This window comes from Tachysurus vachellii, chromosome 26 (assembly GCF_030014155.1).
Source record: "Tachysurus vachellii isolate PV-2020 chromosome 26, HZAU_Pvac_v1, whole genome shotgun sequence".
Classification (NCBI taxonomy): Eukaryota; Metazoa; Chordata; class Actinopteri; order Siluriformes; family Bagridae; genus Tachysurus; species Tachysurus vachellii.
This window is the reverse complement of record NC_083485.1, coordinates 16,014,350-16,042,303: the sequence shown is the minus strand read 5'-3', so window position 1 is coordinate 16,042,303 and position 27,954 is coordinate 16,014,350. Positions and strand designations below refer to the sequence as shown.

Sequence of the window (27,954 nt, the reverse complement as noted above, 5' to 3'; positions counted from 1 at the left end):
AACACCAGTTTGAAAACCTGAAGTGTGAGAGTTCAAAGTGAGTGTGTAAGGGTTGAGTTTAGTGTGTGTGAGGGTTGAGTTCAGAAAGAGTGTGTGAGGGTTGAGTTTAGTGTGTGTGTGAGGGTTGAGTTCAGAAAGAGTGTGTGAGGGTTGAGTTTAGTGTGTGAGGGTTGAGTTCAGAAAGAGTGTGTGAGGGTTGAGTTTAGTGTGTTAGTGTTGAGTTGTGAGTGTGAGGACGTGTCTCAGTGTCTCAGGTTTTTTCTGCATTCTGCACTAAAGTGAAAGTGACTCTCCTCATGTCCAGCTCTGGAATGTTATTTTGTCTTCTTTTGAGTTCTGTCAGACTCTGAACCCCACACTCACACACACACACACACACACACACACACACACACACACACAAACACAAACACACACACAAACACACACACAAACACACACACAAACACACACACACAAACACACACACACACATAAATACACACACACACAAACACAACCAAACACACACACAAACACACACACACAAACACACACACACAAACACAACCAAACACACACACAAACACACACACATACACAACCACACACACACAAACACACACAAACACAACCAAACACACACACACACACACACAAATACACACACAAACACACACACAACCAAACACACACAAATACACACACAAACACACACACAAACACACACAAACACAACCAAACACACACACACAAACACACACAACCAAACACACACACACACAGAAACACACACACACAGAAACACAACCAAACACACACACACACAAACACAACCACACACAAACACACACAAACACACACACACAAACACACACACAAACACACACAACCAAACACACACACACACACAAACACACACACACACAGAAACACAACCAAACACACACACACACAAACACAAACACACACACACAAACACACACACAAACACACACACACAAACACACACACAAACACACACACACAGTTGAAGGGATGGGTTTAGTTGAGATTAAGCCTGTGATTGGCAGCACATGCTGTATAACAATATCATGGCACAGGTTTTCACCTCGTATGAAACCTACAAAACCTGGAGCTTTATTAGGGATAAACTGTTCAGTGACCTGACTGGAGTGAGAGATCTGCACTGACACAATCTGTTCTCCATCTCTGTTTGTGTCATTTAGCTTTAACTTCCCACCTGATTGGTCATCGCTTGATGTCATCACCTTATAGTTACCCAAATCTGGGCTTGTGTAAAGCTGTTTATTGTTTAAATCTATAGAAATAAATTCAGACTGGATTGAAATATTCACTGAAAACAAAAACGTCTCAGCAGTAAAGTGGCGCTCGTACACGCAGGTCCTTAGTTCTCACGAATTAAGCCACACCCACCAGCACTAAAATGGCCGGCCTTTCTTCAGTGACCGTGGCGTACGATTATAGGAGGTGAAGGTTGCGTGTCAGCTAATCTTTAAACATCAATACAGAACTTCACTTTTAAAAAGTGTTTATCGTTAATAGGGAAAGTGATGTCACTTCCTGTGCGCATGAATATTTGTTTGTAGTATGTGAAAAAAAGTGGAAGTTTAGAAAGAAGTCAATGTCGAAGGAGATGCAGATAAAATGCAGGTTTGTTTGTTTTTTGTTTCTGTCTGTGCAGGTGAGAAGCCGCACCAGTGCAGCATCTGCTGGCGCTCGTTCTCCCTGAAGGATTACCTGATCAAGCACATGGTGACCCACACAGGCGTGCGCGCCTACCAGTGCAGCATCTGCAACAAGCGCTTCACACAGAAGAGCTCGCTCAACGTGCACATGCGCCTGCACCGCGGCGAGAAGTCCTACGAGTGCTACATCTGCAAGAAGAAGTTCTCCCACAAGACCCTGCTGGAGAGGCACATGGCGCTGCACAGCACCGCGCCCGGGGTCACCGGGGTCGTCACCGGGGTCACCGGCGTTGTCACTGGGGTCACCGGGGTTGTCACCGGGGTCTCTGCCAGCAACCCGGCAGGCACCACCTCCATCCCGGTGCAGATGGCCGTCCCCGAACCCGGCCCCGGTGTCGTGGCTTTGGCCATGCCGGTGGGAGGAGGCGGAGCAGGGGGAGGAGTCAGCGGAACCGGAGTGGGTGTGGCCTCAGAGGCAAGCTGCCAGGAAGCGACGACCTACATGTGCTCCGTGTGCCCGGTCAAATTCGACCAAATCGAGCACTTCAACGACCACATGCGCAAGCACGTCTCTGACGGATAAGTACAAATAATATACCGAAAAAGTTTAAAAAAAACTTTTTAAACAACAACAAAAAAAAAAAGAATGAAAAATAATGGCACTAGATTTTTTTTTGTTTATTTGTTTGTTTTCCCTAAAATTGGGGGCATGAAGAGTAATGAGTATAGACACTGGCACATTGAGTTGAGTTTTCCCAGAAAACAAAAAGTTGTTTTTTTTTTTGTTTGTTTTTTGTTTTGTTTTTTTTGGTCGCTTTTTGTCGTTATTCTTAAAGAATTAAAAAACCATAGATGGTGGCCTTAAGGCTGTGTAGTTGGCGACTGATCCACTGGCTGGATCCAAACTACCGGCCTCTAAATGTATGATTTCCTTACTGATTTATGTGTTGAACACTACCGAAAGGCCTGCGAAAGATACTCACACACACACACTCGCGCACACACACACACACACACACACTTATATAGATAGATATATATATATATATATATATATATATATATATATATATATACACACACACTTATATATATACACACACACACATATATACACAGACTACTTACACACTTACATACCGTAGAGTGAGTCATATCGTATGTGTGCATATGTGGCTGTGTGTGTGTGTGTGTGTGTGTGTGTGTGTGTGTGCAAAACCGTGACATTTTTAAAGCGTTTTCCCATGTAGACCGTACTGGATGCCACGGCGTCCTGATTACTGTGGTAAACCTTTACAAAAAAAAAAAAACAATATCTGGCTTGGATTCGTTGGAAAAGTGAAGACGGTCACACACACGTTTGCCTTTTTTCCGTCAGATCAGAATTCCACACTGGCTCTTATTTATTACACGGATTAAACGATGCGTTCGAGAAATCAAATCGAGTCGTCACAAGGAAAAGAACGTCAGACTCCCTGTATGATGTTTTTTTTTTTTTTTATCTTATCCGTATCCTTTATCTGCCCAACACACCCCACCCTCTCCCTGCCCCGCCCCGTATACCCCCTCCACCCCACCCACCCACCTCTCCCTGTTCCACCCCGATCCCCTTTTAGACGGCTGGAGTGCAGTTTACAGGAGGAGGGACTGGGTTAGAGTTTGTCAGTATTTCAGCTTTGTGAATCCGTGTTGCGAACACTGCCACTGAAAGACTGTTATTTGACCTCTTCCTAAAAACAAGACAAGAAAATGGAGTTAAAAAAAGAGAAAGAAGCCCAGGAACAACAGAGGGTTCTTTATTTCTCTCAAAAGGTTCTCAAAAACATCTTTCTCATCACTTTACGATTGAAATTGAACTAAAAATCAGAACGTGAGCGCAGTCTCGAGCGGCTTGGTGTTAGCGGCTGCGCCACACACTCCCGCGTTCAGACTGTTACACCCCGACGCGGCGTGCTGAAGCTTTTCTCACTATTCTCACTACTCCACCAGCCGCTGACACCGAGCCAGTTAGCGACCCGGACACAAATAACCCAAAGTCCAAAAATAAAGAAGGAAAAAAGGAAAAGGAGTTTTAAAGGAAAAAAAAAAAGAAAAAAACTAAGCTGCTTCCTGTTAGCGACGTCCGCCGTGACTCAGCTGTTTGGGCGGGTGGGGCGACTCAAGTGCACTACTCCTGATCCCTAAGCCCCACCTAGTGGCTCAAACGGCCCGGCGTGAGCTTTCTTTTTTCTTTTCCTTTTTTTTTGGCCGACAGGAAGCACAAAGAGTGTGAGAAGGAAAAAAGATAGATAAAGAGAGGGAGCAAGAGAGGACTAGCCGAAATAAACACACCCCTTCACTATCTAGTGCACTTACTCTATTGGGAGCCATTTTATACAACGTTTTTGACATGAAATCCCACAATGCACTGCAGCAGAACAGCGTACCCATAATGCATCATGCTTTGTAGGGAAGAAAACAAGAATAATTGTAAAAAAAATTGTAAAAAAAAAAAACAACAACAACAAAAAAAAACCCCGGTCCTTTTTCTCTTTTCCTTCATTCATTTATTTGTTCATTTGTTTGTATTTAGGATCTGTTCCTGACTGAAGTGCACTACTTCTGATCCCTAACCCCTATCTAGTAGCTCAAACAGACCTCAGCTCACAAAACAGACAGACAGACAGACAGACAGACAGACAGACAGACAAACAGACAGACAGACAGACAGACAGACAGACAAACAGACAGAGACACAGACAGACAGAGACGCAGGCAGACAGACACAGAGAGAGACAGACCGACAGAAAAACAGAGACAGACAGACAGAGACAGACAGAGAGACAGAGACACAGACAGACAGACACAGAGAGACAGACCGACAGACAGACAGAATGACAGACAGAGAGACCTAGCTAGTGCACTATTTTAGGGTTTTCTTCAAAAATGCAAAGAAAATAAAGAGACAGAATATCAACACCGTCTCATTTATTGCTGACTGATTTTTGACTACTTTTCATCCCTAAGCCCAGTGTTGTGGCCCAGTGGGAAAAAGTAGAAAGACACAGAAAGAGAGAGAGGTGTCCAAAGCCACACCCTGTCCTCCTGAGCTATTTTAAGAGTCCTGGAACATTTAGTTCTGGTAAATTCCCACAATGCATCGCTGTAGGATGGTTACAGCCTGAAGTGCACTACTCATGAGCCCTAAACCCTTTGTAGTGGAAAAAAAAAAGAGTAGAGATCGAGACGTGTCCAAAACCACACGTACTGCTAGACGACGTACCGTCTAGTGCACTATTTTAGGATCTGTGTCTGATCTTACGGCCCACAAACAGTCAAAGAGACGTGTCCAAAATCTCCCCCTGTTCACTACATAGTGCACTAGCTTTCGACTTCCCACACTGCGGGTTGCCAGTTTGAGTCACTAGATCATTTCCCCTGTAAGAAACCCAGTTTTATTTTGTGTGTTTAAACACAGCCCAGTGTGTGTGTGTGTGTGTGTGTGTGTGTGTGTGTGTGTGTGTGTGTGACAATGAGGTCATTTCAGCATTGCTGCCCGGCTTTAGTCCGCTGCTCGCTCTCTTCACATCCACACGCCCACCGTGTTATTTACCGTCGTGACAAAAAAAAAAAAAAGCAATCGTAATAATAATAAATTTCATTTTCCAACAAAAATAAAAAAGAAATAATAATATGTTCATTTATCGAGAAACAAAACATCAGAGTGTTACTTTGCACACTTTTAAACGCCTGTGCTTCGTATGAAATTGTTTCAACTGAGTTTTTTTTTTTTTCCTGCTTTGTCGGTTTTAAAGGATTTTATTTTATTTTTTTTTATTGTTTTGTTTTTTTTTGGAGAAAAAGGACTGCATGGTTTTTTCTCACGTCTATGTTTTGCACTGCAGAAACCGATAAGTGCACTACTGTTACCACAGAGGTTCTAGTTTTAGAGAGAGAAAAAGCGTTTTTATCTAAATGAGTTGAGTTTTGTGTTCAGTAGCTTTGTTTCTTTCTCTTTTCATTTCTTTTCTTTCTTTTTTTACGAGATGATGATGATGATGATGATGATGATTAATGTTTTGCGATTTTGTTATTAGCACTCGCTAGTATTCACTTGTGATGTGTTTGTTTTGGTGGTTGTGTGTTTTTGTTTGTTTTTTCTTCCTATTTAAATCCGTACCATGTCGTGTGTGTGTGTATATGTGTGTGTGTGTGGGGTGGTTGGGGGGTGGGGGGTTGTTTTAAAATCTTTCTGCATCCCCACCAGCAGTCTCATACGCTGAAACACACACAGACACACAGTGAACCGTTTCATACCAAACAACATCTGAAACGTGTGTGTGTTGTGAATATAAATTGTGTTGTAGAGGCAGTTGTGTTGTTGGTTGTGCAGCTTTTTATTGTGTATTGTGCAAAGATTGTGTGTGTGTGTGTGTGTGAGAGAGAGAGATGCCTGAACTGTAGGGCTTCCTTTGCAATGTGCAGTGCAGGTACTGCGTTTGTGTGTGTGTGTGTGTGTGTGTGTGTGTGTGTGTGTGTGTGTTATCCGCCAGCAGAGTTTCACAACTTCACAAGAACAATCACAGCAAATGAAATAAATAACACACACCCCCAGAGCACAGCGCAGCGACAGGCCTCAGTCCACTTCCTCACACACACACACACACACACACACACACACACACACACACTTGCAGGAGATGATGCGCTTTATTATCAAACAGGAAGTCGTGTCCGGTTGTGAGAGACACTCAGGCATGTGCCAATGTTTTATTCTCATTTCATCATCATACTGTATTAATGGGTTTGAGTGCACAGCTCTGTGTGTGTGTGTGTGTGTGTGTGTGTGGAACCTTCAGGAAGGTTGGACTGATGTCATTTCCTGTTGCAGTGAGATTACATCAGCCCAGAGCTCAGTGTGCTTTAATTAGACACGTAGAGCGTGAGGAGGAGAGACGAAGCCCTTCACCTTCACCAGAGCGCTCAGCGTGTTAGCTCCGCCCACTTTTTAAGGAAAAGGACATCAGACTTTGAATGCGTATTAGACAGCGCTCATACACACCGCGCTCTGATACACCGCGTTCACAAATCCACGTCTCCATCAGCCAATAGAAATGAAGGAGGCTTCGTGTCTGGTCCGTAACCAGCGGACGAATCGTCACACAGAAACCTCTGTGATTAAATGCCGTTTTCTCACCTGCTAGAAGTTTCTCTCTGGAGACGTCGAGACACAAAGCCGATAAAATATCAGATTCACGAGACGAGAAAGAAACGATCTGTCGTGACCTCATGCTTCTTTCTGAACAAACAAACTTTCCCTTTATCAAAGAAACTAAAGACAATCAGTCAGCTGTCCGACGCGTTAAACCACATCAAGCCAAATATACAGCAAAGATTCAACCAAATGTTAAACTAAAGTAAGATTAAGGATTAAAATCCAAAAAGTATAACACAAAAAAAGTCAAGAATAAACTTAAACTAAGTGAAACTTTTTAGACAAAACAATTGAATATTAATCACAGATTAAAAGCCACAATTGAAATTTTACGTCTCTTTGCACACAAATATATATTTTGACGTTCAACACGTACACGTTGAAAACAGCAGTTTATTGTCCAAGACCAAACAGAGTGAACCTGCATTTATTATGACACAGAGACCTTCACCTGAGCTGCACCACACACCTGTACACACACCTGTACACACACCTGTACACACACCTGTACACACACCTGTACACACACCTGTACACCAGACTTCACTGAGCTGATCATCGGCACATGTCTGAGCCGTTTCTCCGAGTCTCTCAGCAGACGAACCTCCTGTTGTTTATCAGAAGGATAAGAACGTGCCAGAGAATTCTGGGAATTCGGTTCACGTCCTATTTACAACATTAAGACTTCGTGAACCAATCAAAAGCCGAGCGAATCAGACGAGCGAATCGCTTCAAGCTCCACGATTCGTTTTGTGATTCAGTTCAAGCCCGAGTCTTAGGAGTGAAGACTCGTTTATCTGTTCGCTGAGGATTAGCAGACGGGCTGCACATCATCTAGGATTCTTTAAAGAAATAAAACAAACACCTTGATGATGATGATGATGATGATGATGATGAAGAACACATTTTGTCGGCCATCATGTTTGTGCCCTTAAAACCAGCCTTAATGACATTTAACAACCAAAATGCACTAAAGCGTGTACAAGGTGCTCTCGCAATACAGCGGTGCAAATCACCTGTTATTTACGCACACACACACACACACACAACCTCACTCACACACTCATTCACACACAATCACAAACACACACACACACACACACACTATTTCTCAGTACACTTCTATATAACTTCGCCGTTCAGTTTTTATCTATAATCACCTTCTCGTGTTATCGCCGAGGTTCGAGCTCAGACACTCTTTACCTTCATGTATTTAAAAAAAGAAAAAAGAACTCAAAAAAAAGAAATATCTATCTATCTATCTATCTATCTATCTATCTTTTCACCTGTTGTTTGTTTTTTTACACATCTACACCGTCCCAAAAACCCAAACACAACGTCCTCCTCCAGATCAAACACACGACATCTGCCTTGTGCTACGACTCCGAGGCTAACGTAGCTAACACGTAACAGTAGAGTATATCCTCCAGATTAGCCTCACACCCCAGATTAGCCTCACACCCCAGATTAGCCTCACACTCAGGATTAGCCTCACACCCAAAATTAGCCTCACACCCCAGATTAGCCTCACACCCCAGATTAGCCTCACACACAGGATTAGCCTCACACCCAAAATTAGCCTCACACCCCAGATTAGCCTCACACACCAGATTAGCCTCACACCCCAGATTAGCCTCACACACCAGATTAGCCTCACACCCCAGATTAGCCTCACACCCCAGATTAGCCTCACACACAGGATTAGCCTCACACACCAGATTAGCCTCACACCCCAGATTAGCCTCACACCCCAGATTAGCCTCACACACCAGATTAGCTTCACACCCCAGATTAGCCTCACACACCAGATTAGCCTCACACCCCAGATTAGCCTCACACACCAGATTAGCTTCACACACCAGATTAGCCTCACACACCAGATTAGCCTCACACACCAGATTAGCCTCACACACAGGATTAGCCTCACACCCCAGATTAGCCTCACACACCAGATTAGCCTCACACACCAGATTAGCCTCACACCCCAGATTAGCCTCACACACTCCCCTCAGAACACCACACTTAGTTTGTTAATTAACTGTGAAGAAGTTTATTATCATCTGAATTACTTCTAACGCTGAGCTCCACCCTTCACATACAGGCCACGCCCTCGCCACCTAACGTCTCACGTCCACACGTCTGCTTAAGACAGTGAAACATCTTCCGAGGCTAAACTGGAGGACATTCGCTTCTGTTATCTGATTCGTTTGATTTATAGCAGACGATACGTTTGAGTTTTGTTTTTCTTTCTTTTTTAACATGATTTCATCACAAGATTTTCAGCAGGTATTTCAGTTTTTTGGGGGTTTTATGTTCATTTTTCACATTTATTCATTTACACACACACACACACACACACACACACACACACAAAATGCTCTAGTTTTTATTCTTTTTAGTGTACAGTTACAGAATTTTACTCTTACAGATATGCTAAAGTATGTGTGTGTGTGTGTGTGTGTGTGTGTGTGTGTGTGTGTGTGTGTGTGTGTGTGTCTTGGGATTTGTTCTTTATATTTTTACACTTTTCCTATCTGGTAGTTTGTTTTCTTTTGGGCACAGAAATAATATGTAACTTCACACCGCCTTTATCTGCTGGTACAAAACAATATCTCTACTTTTTTCTTTCTTTCTTTCTTTCTTTCTTTCTTTCTTTCTTTCTTTCTTTCACATCACAACACGCTGGTATGATTCACGTTCTCATACACACTCATATCTGAAACTCCGACAGCGTTATTCAGAAGCTCCGCAGAGACGTTCATCAAGTGTCTCAGCAGTTTTAATTCAAAAAACCCTTCAGTTAAAACCGCTTCACACACCGTCAGTACATTATTATTATTATTATTATTATTATTATTATTATATGCTGATTATTTGTGTAAACATATATAAAAGACACGTCTACTTGTATTTAAATATTAACACATCACTGTATTTATGTACTTTTTCTTCTTTCGCTTTTCTCATCAGCACCGTCTCACGTTTCACACGAGTGCTAAAAAAAAAGCTCGACTTTTATTGGTTGCCCTGGCTACACCCCTTCATCGACACCCCCCCCCCACACACACACACACACACACCTACACACACACACACACACACACACACACACACACACACATGCCGCTCCTCCCCCTTCGTATCCACAAACCACAAACAACCAATCAGGGTCTGAAGGGGTTAGAATTGTCATCAACACCCCAGAACTACACACACACACACACACACACACACACACACACACACACACACACACACAATGCTGTACATACAATAAAACAAGCAACGATTTTTTTGTTTTGTTGTCGAAAAAAAAAGCCGTTTAATAACAAAGTGCCTCTTTGTATAGCTGCAAGCTTGAAACTCTACGTCACCGTCACCCACAACACCATGTGTTATAATATTAATCATAAGAATCATAAAACTGTACAGTATTCTTTCACTAGCAAACTTAATCACTGCCTGAAACAAATCCCAAGTGAAGTTTAAAGTATTGATTACCAGCAATAATGAAATACAGATCAAATAAAAAAACTAGGAAACATTTTTAAGAGAATAATAAACCCTGTGCTTTGCCTTGTGTAACGTCAGCACCGTGAGTAAGGGTGTGTGTCCTGAGCCCTGAAATCACCAAAATAACACCGTTTTTATTCAATATTTTCGTCCAAAGTGCCCTGGTTTACCACACACACACACACACACACACATACACAGATAAAAAAAAAAAAAAAAGTTATTTGCAGAGCCTTTTTTTGTGTAATGTGATTTCTTCCGCTTTACAACGTCAGCACTTAGACTTTAACCTTTAGTTCGGCTCTGTAGAGGAAGTGTGTTGTGTCCTGAGTGTGTGTGTGTGTGTGTGTGTTTGTGTGTGTGTGTGATATCGTGAGTAGAAAAGTGCCGATAATCATTGCGATGTTTTATGCTGTGGAATATTAGTGTAGTGAACGTTTTGCTGTGTTGCGGTTCGACGTTTTATCCGTACGATTAAACTAAAGCTCACACTTTCACAGTAACGTTCGAGGAAACGAATCCGCGCTGAATCCCAGAATCTGTTCACTGTAAAATCTGCTACTCCGTCAGTATTGATCATGTCAGAAAGACGCCGCGCGTTCTGGAACAAACACACAGCGTGCAGCGCCGAAAAAATACGCACATACGCTTCTTTCCCCTCCCCCCGAGTTTTAGTCTTGGCCGATTCCCGCCCACCAGCCAGCTCTCAATAGCTTCCGACCGGAGAAGCGAAGGCTAACACGTGCTTCCTGGGAGATGTGTGACGTCAGCCATCTTTAACACCTGCTGCATCACAGAGCAGAGTGACCGAGGAACTCAGAAGAAAGTGCAGTCTGCCCTCTTCCATATACACGAGCTCACACGATTGGCTATCACTGTGATCGACAGCAGAGAGAGACAGAGCGAGAGACAGAGAGAGAGAGAGAGAGAGAGAGAGAGAGAGAGAAGGAGTCAGAAAAAAACACACTAAAGTAATGGAATTATTCAGTCGTACACGTGAACCTGTGACATATTAACACGCCCACATTCACGTCTTCGTGTCCGACAGCCATCAGAGATTTCCTTCTTTAATTAAACCGTGGCTGTATCGAGGCTTTCGTCTCATCACGTCACGTCACGTCACGTCACGTCACCTCACGTCACCTCCTACTTTGAGGTTTTTACTCACAGCTGCTTTAAATCACGGCTGCTTTATTCATCCACTTTCATTTCAGCATCTGTACATTTACAGCAGTAACGATACCAATCCAAAGAGGAAACACACACACACACACACACACACACCTTGTTTATAACAACAGATCTTTATTCTACACACGAGACAGTATACAGAGACTTAGAGAAGAACAAATATTTATGAAATACAGAAGCAGATTATTCTTCATTTATCAGAGCGGATAATAGTGCAGTAGGAGCTTGCGTATGAAATTAACACACACACACACACACACACAAACCTAATCCACTCGCTGATACACACACCAGTGCATGCTGATGCGAGCGTTTTTTCTGGTTAATAAGAGGATGTGGATTGTTCAGGAACAGTCATGTGGAAGCGGAGGGGAAACACGCCGACGCTGCAGATAGAAGAGAAACAACCAATAAAATCGTCTCTTCTGATTAAAGCACTAAACTGTAACCAGGAAGAAATTCTTTAGATTTATTTAAGATATTTTATCCGAATCCAGAATCGCGACTCTTCCCAGTTCTCCTGGAATATTATTAATCCCACAGCAGTTTAAGGAAATAGAATGAGGCAGAAGTCAGATTTCCTATTTTAGGCCCAACATAAAGATTTTATTCAATCTTTTTTTTTTAATAATAATAATTTAATAAGAAAAGTTCCACACCAGAGCGTGTGGATGTTCAGATGTATTGAGGTGATGAACCTCTGAAGCTCATGGTCCAGTTCACGCTAAATATTCTGAATGATCTGTAGAACGTCAGACTTTGGGAGCTGCAGTATTATCATCCCCATCATTATCCCGGACGTCAGTATTGTAGCCGCGTCGTCGTGTCGCTTTTGCCACAAAAACTCGTCCTTGAGAAAATAAAAGCAGCGTCAATGTGAGGAAGAAAAACATACGTGTCGGAAATCTCAGCCGTCGCTCACATTCCCCTGATTAATCACAGACATTCCTCACTTCTCTCAGCTATTCAGCCCCAAAAATATCAACCTTCTGCTTCTTTGTCTTTCGGAACACTTTTAATTATCAGCAGAAATGAAAAAAGAATCAAATCAATGAAACATTGGAGAAAGCATTCCTCTCGTTCTCCACATTTCTGCCGCATGCCGACCAACACTCGTTTATCACCTTCACTCGCTCCACAGAGTAACTTCACTTCCACAATAATCCCTGATCATATCAGAAAGACACACACACACAAATCGTCTGGAGACCGAATTCGCTCACAGATATTTACAGAAAAAGAGCTTTTTATTTCTCTGACTGATTTAATGGAATATAAAAAAAAACCTAAGAGAGAGACGGGATTTAATCAGCAGCCGTGCGATAGAGAAGTGTGACGATAAACACACACACAAAACACACTCTCTCTCTCTTACACACTCTTACACACACGGTTGTGAGTGTGAGCTGGTCGTGGTGTGTTACAGTATTTATTATATGGAGTACGGTGTGCTCGCGCTCAGGATGGACGTTAACTCTAATACAGACAGAAGCGTGCGGCGTCCGGTGTGTGTTCCATAAAAACACTGATGTGAAGCGTGAGGAAACGTTCTGCTGCGTGAGAGACGGCGTCCGAGTGTTAAAACGCCCGCAGACGCTCTCGAGCCTCTCAGCGGTCCGAACAGATCCACCTGCACTGTGCGACTTTCACTACGTGCTTTGGGTCACGTGCGCTGTATCTATGCTGGGCTGCTAATGCTAACGCTAATGCTAATCTCAGCTGCCTGAAGCTTCCACGCTGATCGAGCTCCGTCTTTATTCCTAATAATTTTCCCTTTAATTTAATTTCAGTAAAAAAGAAAACACATGAACAGTGTAAGAGGCGTAATTATTATTATTATTATTATTATTATTATTGTTGTTGTTGTTGTTGTTTTCGTTCCTGTAAACACCAAAGAGCATCAGCGTGTCTGTGCATCAGACGTCTTCACGTGATTTGTTACGATTTGTTTTGATTTTTAGCCGAAGTTTAAACACAACATCAGAATCTGCTCAAACTTACAGAGACCAAAAAAACTGATTATTTATTCATTTTTAAAAAAATAAAAATAAAAAATCAGATCATTAAAAAAATCTGACTTGACACCTGTGCAGTGATTTAGGAGAAAAACAGAAAAGAAAAACATATTACAAAGTCGTTAACGTGCGTTCGGTCGGTTGGTCGATCGATCGGTCGGGTTTCAGCCGATCGGCTTTCTTTCAAATAAATGGATGAATAAACGAGGATTAAAATGCACTGGATCAGTGGAACGAATCAGTCCCGCTTTAATTTCCTTCTGAATATTTTTGTAAAATTATTCATCTGTTTTTCTTTTGTTGATCAATTAAAAAGGACCAAGCTGTGTATTTGTTTGCACATTATTATAATATTATTATTATTATTATTATTATTATTTGTATTATTATTGATGTTTTCTCACAGACGCTCTCGCACGAATCTTCTCACAAAAACACGTCACACGTTTGAAACTCTAGTGCCTGTTTCTACGCATGTTTTCGTATTTTACAGCATCTTGCATGGGTTCGCTCAGTCTCACACACACACACACACACACACACACACAGACAACAACAAAAGCAACCGCGAGCGATATTCGTGCGTGTCGTCATGACGACCTAAAGGACCAAACGTTCCCTGTTTATGTTTTTGTTTGTTTGTTTGTTTGTTTCCTGTGAGGTAAATATCCATGACTTTTATTCTGTAGTGTAAATACGTTGGGTGGAAAACGTTGATATCAGAGTAGAATGTAAAGCCCGTGGTCATTAGATAAAGGCAATATTATGGTGAAGCATGAGTTCATTTAGAGTACATGGGTTAGCTAATATCTGTCCACATATATATATATTTATACACACACACACACATACACACACACACACATATCTATATCTATATATCTATATATCTCTATCTCCACATGTACACATATATATTTATAGCCATCTGTCCCTGTTAGCATCCGACTTCCCGTTTTAAGGTCATGTAGAAGACAGTGCTGTTAATCTGGAGTCTGTTTATTCTGCCCTGCTTTTCCTTAGCTGACTAACACACACACACACACACACACACACACACACACACACTCACATGTACACGAGCTCTTACACCTCACTCACTTTCACTCTTTCTTCCTTCCTTTTTCTTTTCTTCCATTCTGGCCTCATGCTAAAGGTTTCTTCTGTACGCAGCGACGCTGTCGTAGTGACGCTAGAAAAAGATTTGACTTGTTCAAAGGAATAAAGAAACACAGAAATAATAAAAGAAGTAACTAAGCAACCCTAAATTATATGCTGCAGTTCAATTTTTAAAAAAATAAACGTAAAACTTTTTTTTAATTATTTTTTAAAAAATCTTTCTCGTGTGTTTGCTTCGTGACGACTGCTGTTCCAGCGGTGAGCTCGGCTTCCTGCCCTGTTTCTCCTGTTGGTTTTGTTTTCGGTTGTTGGAATGTGTGTGTGTGTGTGTGCGGGTGTGTGTGTGCGGGTGTGTGTGTGTACACAGCCGTTATTTTCTACTTTTGACTTGTCGAACACTGGACTAAAGTGAGACACAAACAAGCAGCACAGGACACGGCGTCACTGTCCGTCACGTCACCAAACAAAAATAAATAAATAAATAAATAAATAAAATGGTATTGAATTTGTAAAAAAAAAAAAAAAAGGTTCGATTAGCGACCGAAGGTACGTGCTGATACCAACCACCAGGACATGGGCATCATCCACACCTTCAGACCTTCCTGAGCGTGCCTTCTGCCTTCTGTGTTTCCTCTCGACTCCCAGGATCACAGTTTTCAAATCTGATTCTTTTTTTTATCAAAGTGGAATCAGTTCATTTTGTTTATTTAGCTCACATTTTTCCATCAAATTTTAAACGACGTTTGAAGTTTTGTGTTATTTTTCCCCATGATCCTATAAATATATATCTGGTGATATGAGAGCTGAGTATCAGCAGGTGCCCGACGTCTTAAACCTGTAAACGTTACAGAAGGAAAAAAAATAATCAAACAAAAAGGGAAACCACTTAAATAAAAGTTCAGCCAATTTTACGAAACCACTAAAAGCGTAAAAGTCGTCTCACGCTCTTTATCTCAAAATGCTCTTCTTCTTCGTCTTCTTCTTCAACAACGACGACAACGACAACACCCCCGACTGCCACTTTTTCAAAAAAAAAATTTTTTTTAAAAAAAGAAAAAAGAGATTTGCACTAAAGTAATAGTCGTCTTCTTGGATAAGCGTCAGTTTGTAGTAGAGAACAGAGGAGAAGAGATGGAGTGTGATGGTGAGCTGCCTGTGCACTCGCACCATGCTGTCTGTGTGTGTGTGTGTGAGAGAGAGAGAGAGAGCTGAGAATTTTTTAAATATTTAAAAAGTACAAAAAAAATGAAGAAAAGTAAAAGAGAAAGGTGTGTGACACGTGACGTCCTGGAGGCTCGCGCTCGCTCACGCCAGCGCCGGATTCGTGCTCGACGGAGCGATACAGGCGAAGAGGACGAGGCGCGTTCGAACTTTAGTACTTCCGGTTTCCTCGTGTCATTGTTTTAGGGGAAAAGAGAGAAAAAACAAACAAGCAGAGACGGTGGAAACGGAGCTCCAGGGATTCGTCCCGAAAACACGGCGCCAAAAATCTGTTGAAAAAAGATTTTAATGGATTAAATGAACAAAAAAAAAACACACCGACGTTCACAGCGGTTTCTCTCCGTTCTTGGATCTGTTAACTCCAGTAATATAAAAGACGTAGTGTGTACAAAAGATGGACTTTTTCTTCCTTCTGTTTGTCATCACTGGTTTTTGTCGTCACGCTTTTCACACAGCAAACAGAAGAGCAGGCGTCGTGTTCCCGGGACACGCTGGAGAAAAAAAAGGAGAGATAAAAAAACCCTTGTGAGTGGGAGTGTAATCAGTGTAAACGCCTGTCTATAGGAAAGCTGTTCCTTTATTTCTGCGTGCGACTTTAAGAGTCACGCACACACACAGGCCGGGAAAATCAGCCGTAAAGGAAAAGCACAAATCCACAGCTTCTTTCCTTTACGGCTGATTTTTTTCTCTACGCTCATTAATAATCGATAGCAATCATAAGTAGTGATGAATTTTTTTGGATTTTGTCAGAACTAGTGGCTTTAATGTAATAAGCGCTTCGTGGTGTTTATTGAAAGGTGTCGCAAAAAAAAATAAATAAATAAATAAGTAAATAAATAAAAGGTGTCACGTCTCAAAATCGTCGCGTGTTAGAGGAAGCATAAGTATGTGCCTTCAATGTGATCTTTCTTGGTGAGCTTGTTATTCTCCAGAAGCTGAAGCCAGCGATTGTGTTTGCACTAAAACCAAAACCGCTTTGTCGTGATGTAGGTGATTTAAAGCGAGCTTTGTCGCGTCACTTTAACCGTGTGCATGAGGGTCAATTTAGGGCTAGAGCTCTCATAACGCTGATCTGTAAACTAGTGCAGCTTATGGAAAAATCCCCGGATTAAAAAAAAAAAAAAGAGAAAGAAATACATAAAAAATAATAAATAAATAATAATAATAAAATAAAGAATATCTGCTTCGTTCTGTGTCGCATTCAGTTCAGAGCCTCACATACTCACGCTCTGGAAACACCATCGGTTAGATGTGTGCCGACCATCACACACACACACACACACACACACACCATCATGAACACCAGAACGGCACCATTATCACACAAGATGGGTAATAAACAAACTCACAAACACACACACACACACAGGATGTCGGCACACACCTAACACACACACACAGCATAAAGAAAGAACTTTGTTGGTTTGTTTGTTTTGTTTTGTTTTTTTAAGCACGCATGAACTCACAAGGTCGCCTCGAGACTATTGGTCATAAAGTTGTTTTTGTCTTCTTTTGTAAATTATTCTTGGTATTATAATGATTCTGATTCTGATGATTGTTGTTATTGTTTTTATTATTATTATTATTATTATTATTATTATTATTATTATTATTACTAAACTGATTACTGACTTTGTTAGTGGGATATAAAAAGCCTCCATGCTTTGAGTCTTAGAAATGCACCTTATCACGGCCGAGTCGAGTCGAGTCGAGTCTTCTGATGCGTCTGATTCAGCACCTTACAACGCAGCATGATCTCACCTTACACCAGTCTCGCTCACAACAACAACAACAACAACAACAACAACAGCAGCAGCAGCAAAATAAACCTGATTTCCAGAAAAAAGAAAGAAAGAACATTTAAAGGGATGTGCCAAAGTTTGGAGGCGATCTCCCTTGTTATTTTTTTTGTTTTTGTTTTGTTTTTTGTTTGTTTGTTTGTTTGTTTGTTTGTTTTTAAGACATACTATTCCTTTCATTCTCTTCTCCTTCAGTTATCGCAGCGCTACCTTCATGTAACCTTTCCTATAAACGTGTTTAAGGAAAACATAAAACGAAAAAAAAGAGGATTTATTTCAGCAGTCAGTATCATTACCTGCCATTTTACAGTAAGCCCTGTATTTCACGTATAATTACCAGTGATGTGTATTTGTTATTATACAGAAAAATAGCTGTAAAAGCTTCATTATGTTACATAATATTGTGACTTTTTTTTTCGAAAAAAACTGTGAAGACTTATCTTGCATATACTTTATACAGAAGTATTAAGCCTTAATACAAAAGACTAAAAAAAGGAGTGGAAGAATAACTGATTGTCGCAAAAGTAAGGATGATGATTTTTTTGTAAATGTTACCAGCACTTTTTTGTAATTTTCACTCTTCTTGAGGTATTGTACAAGTTCACGCTGTTTGTGAAGTTTGAATATGAAGGAATAAAAACTAGTACTTTCCTGTACTTCACACATGAGGATCCTCTGTGTTCTTCTTTTTTATCTTCATCAAACACCACACTTTAAACACCATCACTTTAAACACCATCACTTTAAACACCACACATTAAACACCATCACCTTAAACACCACACTTTAAACACCACACTTTAAACACCATCACCAAACCTTATACACCGTCACCTTAGACACCATCACCTTAAACACCATCACCTTAAACACCACACATTAAACACCACACTTTAAACACCATCACTTTAAACACCACACTTTAAACACCATCACTTTAAACACAATCACCTTAAACACCACACTTTAAACACCATCACTTTAAACACCATCACCAAACCTTATACACCGTCACCTTAAACACCATCACCTTAAACACCATCACCTTAAACACCACACTTTAAACACCATGACCAAACCTTATACACCATCACATTAAACACCATCACCTTAAACACCATCACCAAACCTTATACACCCTCACATTAAACACCATCACCACACCTTATACACCATAACCTTAAACACCATCACCACACTTTAAACACCATCACCTTAAACACCACACATTAAACACCACACTTTAAACACCATCACTTTAAACACCACACTTTAAACACCATCACTTTAAACACCATCACTTTAAACACCATCACTTTAAACACCACACTTTAAACACCATCACTTTAAACACCATCACCTTAAACACCACACTTTAAACACCCTCACTTTAAACACCATCACCAAACCGTATACACCGTCACCTTAAACACCATCACCTTAAACACAATCACCTTAAACACCACACTTTAAACACCATCACCTTAAACACCATGACCAAACCTTATACACCATCACATTAAACACCATCACCTTAAACACCACACTTTAAACACCATCACCAAACCTTATACACCGTCACCTTAAACACCATCACCTTAAACACCATCACCTTAAACACCACACTTTAAACACCATCACCTTAAACACCATCACCAAACCTTATACACCATCACCTTAAACACCATCACCTTAAACACCATCACCACACTTTAAACACCATCACCTTAAACACCATCACCAAACCTTATACACCATCACCTTAAACACCATCACCTTAAACACCATCACCACACTTTAAACACCATCACCTTAAACACCACCACCAAACCGTATACACCATCACTTTAAACACCACACATTAAACACCACACTTTAAACACCATCACTTTAAACACCACACATTAAACAGCATCACATTAAACAGCATCACCTTAAACACCACACATTAAACACCATCACATTAAACACCACACTTTAAACACCATCACCAAACCTTATACACCGTCACCTTAAACACCATCACCTTAAACACCACACTTTAAACACCATCACCTTAAACACCATGACCAAACCTTATACACCATCACATTAAACACCATCACCTTAAACACCATCACCAAACCTTATACACCCTCACATTAAACACCATCACCACACCTTATACACCATCACCTTAAACACCCTCACATTAAACACCATCACCTTAAACACCATCACCTTAAACACCATCACCTTAAACACCATCACCACACTTTAAACACCATCACCTTAAACACCATCACCTTAAACACCATCACCAAACCTTATACACCATGACCAAACCTTATACACCATCACATTAAACACCATCACCTTAAACACCATCACTTAAACACATCCACCACACTTAAACACCATCACCTTAAACACCATCACAACACTTAACCACCACACTTAAACACCATCACCTTAAACACCATAAACACCTAACAGCACACCTTATACACCATCACCTTAAACACCATCACCAAACACATCACTTAAACACCATCACCTTAACACCATACCTTAAACCACCTCACCACACTTAAACACCCTCACCTTAAAAACACCAACCTTAAACACCATCTACAAACTTAACACCATCACCTTAAACCCATCCACCTTAAAACCCACACCAAACCTTAACACCATCACCTTAAACACCATCACCAAACTTATACAACCTCACCTAAACACCATCACCTTAAACACCATCACTTAAACACCATCACTTAAAACCAACCATAACACCACACTTAAACATCACCAAACCTTATACACATCACTTAACACACATTAAAACACACTTAAACACACACTTAAACACCATACAACAACACACTTAAACACCATCACCTTAAACACACACACATAACACCATCACTAAACACCACACTTAAACACCATCACCAAACTTATACACCTCACCTTAAACACCATCACTCACACCTTTAAACACCATCACCTTAAACACCATACCAAACCTATACACCATCACTTAAACACCATCACCTTAAAACACCATCACCAAACTTACACCTCACTAAACACCCCCTAACCCACACCTTAAAATCCCACCAATTAAACACCATCACTAAAAAACCATCACCCCACTAACCTAACACCACACTTAAACACTAACCACACCATACCAACAACACAACTTAAACCATCACCTAAACACACTTAAAACACCATCACCAAACCATACAACACTCCCTTAAACACCATCCACCTTAAACACACCTTAAACACACCAACCCATACCAAACCTTACACCATCACTAAACACCTCACAACCATCCCACTTTAAACACCTCACCTAAACCCACCTCACTTATACACACCATACCAACCTTTAAAACACACCACTAAACACCATCACCAAACCTAACACCATACCTTAAACACCATCCCCTTAAACACCATCACCTTAAACCACACCATCACACTTTAAACCATCCACCCTTAAACCACATACCCACACCTTAAACCCTCACCTTAAACACCACACACTTAACACATCACTTAAACACTCACTTAACACCCCCTAAACACACACACCACTTCACTAAACACACCACACCTTACTCACCAACACCCAACAACCACCACCTTAAACCCACACCTTAAACCACACCCATCACCCAACCTTTAACTACACCCACCACCTCTAACACCATCCACTATTACAACCCAACCACAAACCCACACTAAAACACCATCACCTTAACACCATCCACCAACTAACACCAACACATCACCAACACCTTACACACACCACTTAACACTCACCATTAAACCACCTAACACCATCCAACACAACACCCCACCTTAACACCATCACCCAAATACATACCACACCTTAAACACCACTCACACACCTTAAACACCTCCCTTAAACACCACCACCTTATACACCATCACACACTATACCGCACCTCACCTTAAACCCATCACCTTAAACACATCACCTAAACCACACATCCCCACACCTTAAACACCATCACCACAATTATACACCACCACCTTAAACACCATCATCTTAACCATCATCACCACACTTTATACACCATCACCTTAAACATCATCACCACACTTTAAACACCAAAGCTTAAGCAAAATCATCATTACCTTATTCACCATCAACATAAACACCATCACCACATCTTATGCATCACTTCATTTACCATCAGCTTAAACACCATCATCATCACCTTTTACACAATCACCATCACCTCAAACACCATACCCACACCTTATACACCATTACCAGCTTAAACACAATCACCACAACTTATACACCATTACAATCACCTTAAAAACAATTCCCACACTTTATACACCATCATCATCATCTTAAACACCATCAGAACACATTATACACCATCACTTTATTCACCATCAGCTTAAACACCATCATCACCTTATACACTGTCACCACCATCTTCAACACCATCACTTTATTCACCATCACCTTAAACACCATACCCACACCTTATACACCATTACCTTGACCTTAAACACCTTCACCATCACCTTATACACCATCACACATTCTACCCCATCACTGTCACCTTGAACACCACTATGACACTTTATACATCACCTTAAACACCATCACCACACCTTAAACACCATCACCACACGTTAAACACCATCAATATTACCTCAAACACCATCAACATACCTTAAACACCATCACCATAAACACAATCCTCACACTTTATACACCATCACCCTCACCTTAAGCACCATCATCTTAACTCCACACCTTATACATCATCACCATAACCTTAAAAAAACATCACCCTAAACACACACACACACACACAAATAATTCCATCCATCCAAATAAAATGTTTAGTTTCAAACTATATGCCATCACCTTAAACACCATCACCTTAAACATCACCTTAAACATCATCACCACACCTTATACACCTTCACCATCACCTTAAGTACCATCACTTTAAACATCACCACACCTTATACACCTTCACCACACTTTATACTCTATCACCATCACCATAAACACCATCACCTTAAACATCATCACCACACCTTAAAACACCATCACCCTAAACACACATACACACACAGACACACACACACACACACACACACACACACACACACACACAAATAATTCCATCCATTCACATAAAATGTTTACATTCAAACTGTGCCAGTTCTACTGTGGAGTTGGACATTAATGCTTCTGTCTGTGCAGCTAAATCACATCACAGAGTGTGATGTACAGTATGTGTGTGTCTGGTGCTTGTCTAGTAAAATAATCAATGACATTATGGCATGAAGTTGATTAATTTCCTGCAACAGCAGCATGTCTCCATGTCTCCACCACTTATTCCTCTTATTCTTCAGCAGGCTCACATGACATCTAACACCTCATACAGATATTTTTATGCATTTATATTTACATTTACTGCTCATGACGTCAGTCTGTTACTTATGCAACAAAGCAAAGCAGCGTAAACTCTTCTTGTCCTGATGATTTGGGAAAACTTAAAAGTTTCCTCAGATAAAACTTTTAACGATTAAATAAACCTGCAGTTTGCAGCTGCAATAAAGTCAACTCCTTCTGACTAATCAGAATCCAGACTTTGGTGTAAGGAGTTTTGCTTAGAAGAAAACTTCACCCACATAATAACTGCTCTGTCGTGCAGCTAAACAAGTGTGTGATGGACAAGGGTAAAATAGGGGCCAATACTTTATACACAGCAACAGATGGGCTATAGTCGGTAATTGTACGCCTACGAAGCTGCTGATGAAACAGTGTTTCGGTGTGTAACGTTAAACGATGAATATTATGAATATTATGAATATATTCTCGCAGACTTTCAAGCGAATGATTCCAGCTAATTGGACCTAATGGCTTGGCTCTTCGTCCTGACAGAAGGTTACAATCAAGTGTTTCTTTATTATACTTTATTTAATAGTCATTAATACTTAATTCAGACCCAAAACACACACAGCAGACAGGAATGTTAAGTCCACCGAATTCCATTTACATACACACACGTCTCTGATCCGTCATTTCCATCTGCGCTTCGTTCTCCTGAACAGATGGCAGCGGGAGGACGAGAGGCGCAAGGAGAACAGGTAAGAGGAACCCGTGTGTGCGCTCAGTACCTTCTGCCGCTCGTTCTGTTGCTCACAACATTTCACTAATTCTCAATAAAAACACATTTGAAAGAACACAAATTCAATGTGCACAATTTAGCACTTAACCCCTTAAACACAAACACGTGTCAAGAGAGAACTTTCCTTCTTTCGTTTTTTTCCACTCTGAAGCTGAAGCTGAAACTGGCCAAACGATAGCCATAGCTTTTAACCTCCAGTTTAGCATTGAATCATGTTTCTGTCTCAAACACATTCTGTGTGATTCCTAATTCAGTCGACATGCTGATGTCTAGAAACATGAACAAAAGTTGACGCTCCATCGTGTTCATCCTTGCTCAGTAGTTTGGTGTCAGATTTAGGTGGAACATTAACAAAACTTCATGACCAATCAGAATCAAAATAAAACAATACACATCCAGTTTATACGGTGCTCCAATGTTTGTTAGATAAAGTGGATAAAATTAACGAGACATTAAATGACATATTTGTGGCGTATTTGTATAATTGCATTTTGTGTAAAAAAAAGTCCAGAGTAATGGAGAGAGTGGGAAAGAGGTAAAGAAGCGAGTGCAGGCAGGTTGGAGTGGGTGGAGGAAGGTGTCAGGAGTTCTGTGTGATAGGAAAATATCAGCGAGAATCGAGGTGAAGGTGTGTGTACAGGACAGTGGTGAGACCGGCCATGCTGTATGGTTTAGAGACAGTGTCACTGAAGAAGAGACAGGAGTCAGAGCTAGAGGAAGCCGAACTGATGATGTCAAGGTTCTCTTTGGGAGTGACGAGATTGGACAGGATTAGGAACGAGTACATCAGAGGGACAGCTCATGTTGGACATTGGGGGACAAAGTTAGGGAGGACAGATTAAGATGGTTTGGACATGTTCAGAGGAGGGAGAGTGAGTATATTGGTAGGAGAATGTTGGACATGGAGCTGCCAGGCAGGAGGCAAAGAGGAAGGACAAAGAGGAGGTATATGGATGTAATTAATGAGGATATGAAGCTAGTGGGTGCAAGTGTTGAGGATGCAGAAGATAGGGAGAGGTGGAGAGAGATGATTCGCTGTGGCGACCCCTGAAGGGAAAAGCCCAAAAGAAGTGTAAAAAAGATAAATAAATAAATAAATAAATAAATAAATAAATGCCAAACTGCATCAACATTGAGTGTCATTTTCATTTTAAAAGAAACATCTATATGTTCAGTGATAAAATAAAAAAATAAATAAAAAAACAAACAAACAAAAAAACAGTTGTAAATGTGCTGAAACAAAATAAACTGACAAAAGCCTTTGGTGTGTATTACTATATATGAGATTTGTAGGTTTTGTAAAATTGTATTAAATGTTTGTTTAAACTGGAACAGACTCCATGCCTTGGGATGGCCGGATTTTATTTCCGCACACGTCATCATCCTGCGCCGACGCGTCACTGGCGATGGGGACGTGAAGTCGATTAAAATTGCGTTATCTGCAGCGGTCTTCGTAAACAAACCGTACATTTAGAAATAAAACATAATATAATGTTCTGACGGTTGTTTAGTTCATGTTGTTTTGACCCTGAGCGGTTTTATGTGTTAAAGATAACTCTTGAGAGTTCTACTGTGCGACTCTGCTGCTGTGCACGTGCGCCTGTGTGTGAACAGATTCAACATGGACTCCAGCAAAAGGTTTGTTTGTGTTTCTTTTGTCTCTCTTTTACATTTGTGTTGTTTAAGACTTCAAGAGCTTAAAGGACCTGAAGTGTCTTTAGTCAGTCAGGAACAAGTGTTGTGTGTTTGTGTTATCAGTCAGTGTATCCAGGACTGTTATTAGTTGTGTTAATGTGGCTTATAAGTTTATTATAGCGACCAGTTTAGTGTGTGTGATTGTGTGTGTGTGTGATTGTGTGTGTGTGTGATTGTGTGTGTGTGATTGTGTGTGTGTGATTGTGTGTGTGATTGTGTGTGTGTGTGATTGTGTGTGTGTGTGATTGTGTGTGTGTGTGATTGTGTGTGTGTGTGATTGTGTGTGTGTGTGATTGTGTGTGTGTGTGATTGTGTGTGTGTGTGATTGTGTGTGTGTGTGTGTGTGATTGTGTTTGTGTTTGTGTGTGTGTGTGAGATTGTGTGTTTGTGTGTGTGAGATTGTGTGTTTGTGTGTGTGAGATTGTGTGTTTGTGTGTGTGAGATTGTGTGTTTGTGTGTGTGAGATTGTGTGTGTGAGATTGTGTGTGTGAGATTGTGTGTGTGAGTTTGTGTGTGTGTGAGTGTGTGTTTGTGTGTAATATTGTGTGTGTGTGTTTGTGTGAGAATCATAAAAAAGGGCTATATATATGTGTGTGTCATCAATATAGTCATGATGTCAGAGATTTGTGTGTAGATAAATTCTGAATTACAACCATGTTACTTTTCATGATTTAATAACAAACGTCTTTATTTTTTCTTTCCAGCTGAAATAATTGTTACTTTTTCTTTTTTACAGAAAACGTGGTAAAATGTCTGCAGTGCTGGTGGATGAAGAAGAGGAGCTTTCTCCTGATGAGGAGAACATGATCAGTGCCAGTGAGGACGAGGTAACACACACACACACACGCACACACACACAGAGTTTTAACATTTAAACTTCACTAAGTTAAGAACCTGAGACATCAGAACTTATTATTGTATAGATAAAAAAAACGAACCTCTTAATACGGATCTTTAATACGGATCTTTAATACGGATCTTTAATACAGATCTTTAGTACGGATCTTTAATACGGATCTTTGTGAACACATTTTCCCTAAAATTAAATCATTTCTACACAAAACACACACATCAGTTGGATTGTAAATAAAACACAATAGTTACTTATAAGTTAACACGATTTTTTTTTCCCTCTATTCAACAAAGTCTAAACAACACTAACGGTGCCGGAGTTGTTGCCATGGTGATGAAATTTTTAAGCAGGGCTTCGTGATATGTCGTAATGTTTGTTAATTAACTTTAAAAGGATTTCAAAAGCAAACTTGTATTTTTATGCTTAAAAAAATCTTGAAATAGTTTTCGAGGCCAAATCCCAAACTTCTGTTTATGTGGAACACACTCTGGGTTATTTATCAACTGAACTACTTTCTCTCGACTATTTCCTCATTTTTTTAGATGTCTGTCTGGGATTTCTGTAAATTTGGAAATTGGGATGTATGAATTTGTATAACAAATATAACTGTACACAGGAGGGTAGTGATGATGACAGGAAACACGCCAAGCTCCTGGAGGCCATCAGCTCTCTGGGAGGGAAGAGAAGGTCAGTGTGATTTAATTCTTTGTTATTTTTATTTTCTGTGCTAATCTAACTAATGTCAGTGCTGTACAGATGTTGGTTGTCATGGTAAAGCATCATCCTCTCCTCAGGAGGATGCAGGCAGAGAGATCGGAGGCCAGTCTGCAGGTCTCGGAGTTCTCGATGAACGCGGAGGGAGCAGGAGAGAAGATCAAGCTCTCGGACCTGCTGGGTTCCATGGAGAAAGCGCCGAACACCACCAAGAAGCAGCTGAAGAAACTGCAGAACTCTAAAGAGACGCTGGAGCTCCCGCTGAGCCGGCAGCAGTCTGAGAAGGTGTGTGTTTAATGCGCTCAAACATGAACACACAACATGAGTGTGAAGTCATGGGGTGCCAATACTTTAATCTTCAATGGGAGATCATTGAATGACAGCAGCAGTTCAGGAACCTACTCAAGCGACTAGTAACAATAATAAAATCTAATTAATTTAATTGGCTTGTAGAAGCATGTCCCGCCTCTTCTGCCTTCTCATTGGTCACCTCAGTAAGCCGCTATGTTTTTGTGTGTGTGTGTGTGTGTGTGTGTGTGTGTGTGTACAGATCCAGAGGAGTGTGGCGTATGAGCGCAGCAGTAATGAGGTGTCCCGCTGGGAGAGTGTCATCAGGCAGAACCAGAAGGCCGAGCAGATCATCTTCCCCTTGAAACAGGAAACATCCCGACCCAAACGTGTGGAGCAGGTGGTGGCCGGCTGGAAGGTGTGTGTTCTCTCCCTACCTGTCTGTCTGTGTATATGTCCATGTATCTTTATCTATC

The 27,954-nt window shown here is 40.9% G+C and overlaps 2 protein-coding genes across 6 annotated transcripts in view; both read left to right on the top strand.

Moving 5' to 3' along the window:
- zbtb20 (zinc finger and BTB domain containing 20) overlaps nt 1-18,401 on the top strand; it is an 82,437-nt gene extending 64,036 nt beyond the window's left edge. For all 5 annotated transcript variants that reach the window (XM_060862623.1, XM_060862627.1, XM_060862622.1 and 2 more), the window contains one exon: nt 1,685-18,401. In XM_060862623.1, the coding sequence (XP_060718606.1) occupies nt 1,685-2,271 (587 nt within the window). In that variant the 3' untranslated portion in view covers nt 2,272-18,401. The remainder of the gene's footprint in view (nt 1-1,684) is intronic.
- Nucleotides 18,402-25,313: 6,912 nt separating this feature from the next.
- si:dkey-251i10.3 (uncharacterized protein LOC553498 homolog) overlaps nt 25,314-27,954 on the top strand; it is a 9,780-nt gene continuing 7,139 nt past the window's right edge. Inside the window, exons 1-5 of the mRNA XM_060863109.1 lie at nt 25,314-25,566; nt 26,360-26,450; nt 27,093-27,163; nt 27,271-27,475; nt 27,741-27,896. Coding sequence (XP_060719092.1) covers nt 25,550-25,566; nt 26,360-26,450; nt 27,093-27,163; nt 27,271-27,475; nt 27,741-27,896 — 540 coding nt within the window. The 5' untranslated portion in view covers nt 25,314-25,549. The remainder of the gene's footprint in view (nt 25,567-26,359; nt 26,451-27,092; nt 27,164-27,270; nt 27,476-27,740; nt 27,897-27,954) is intronic.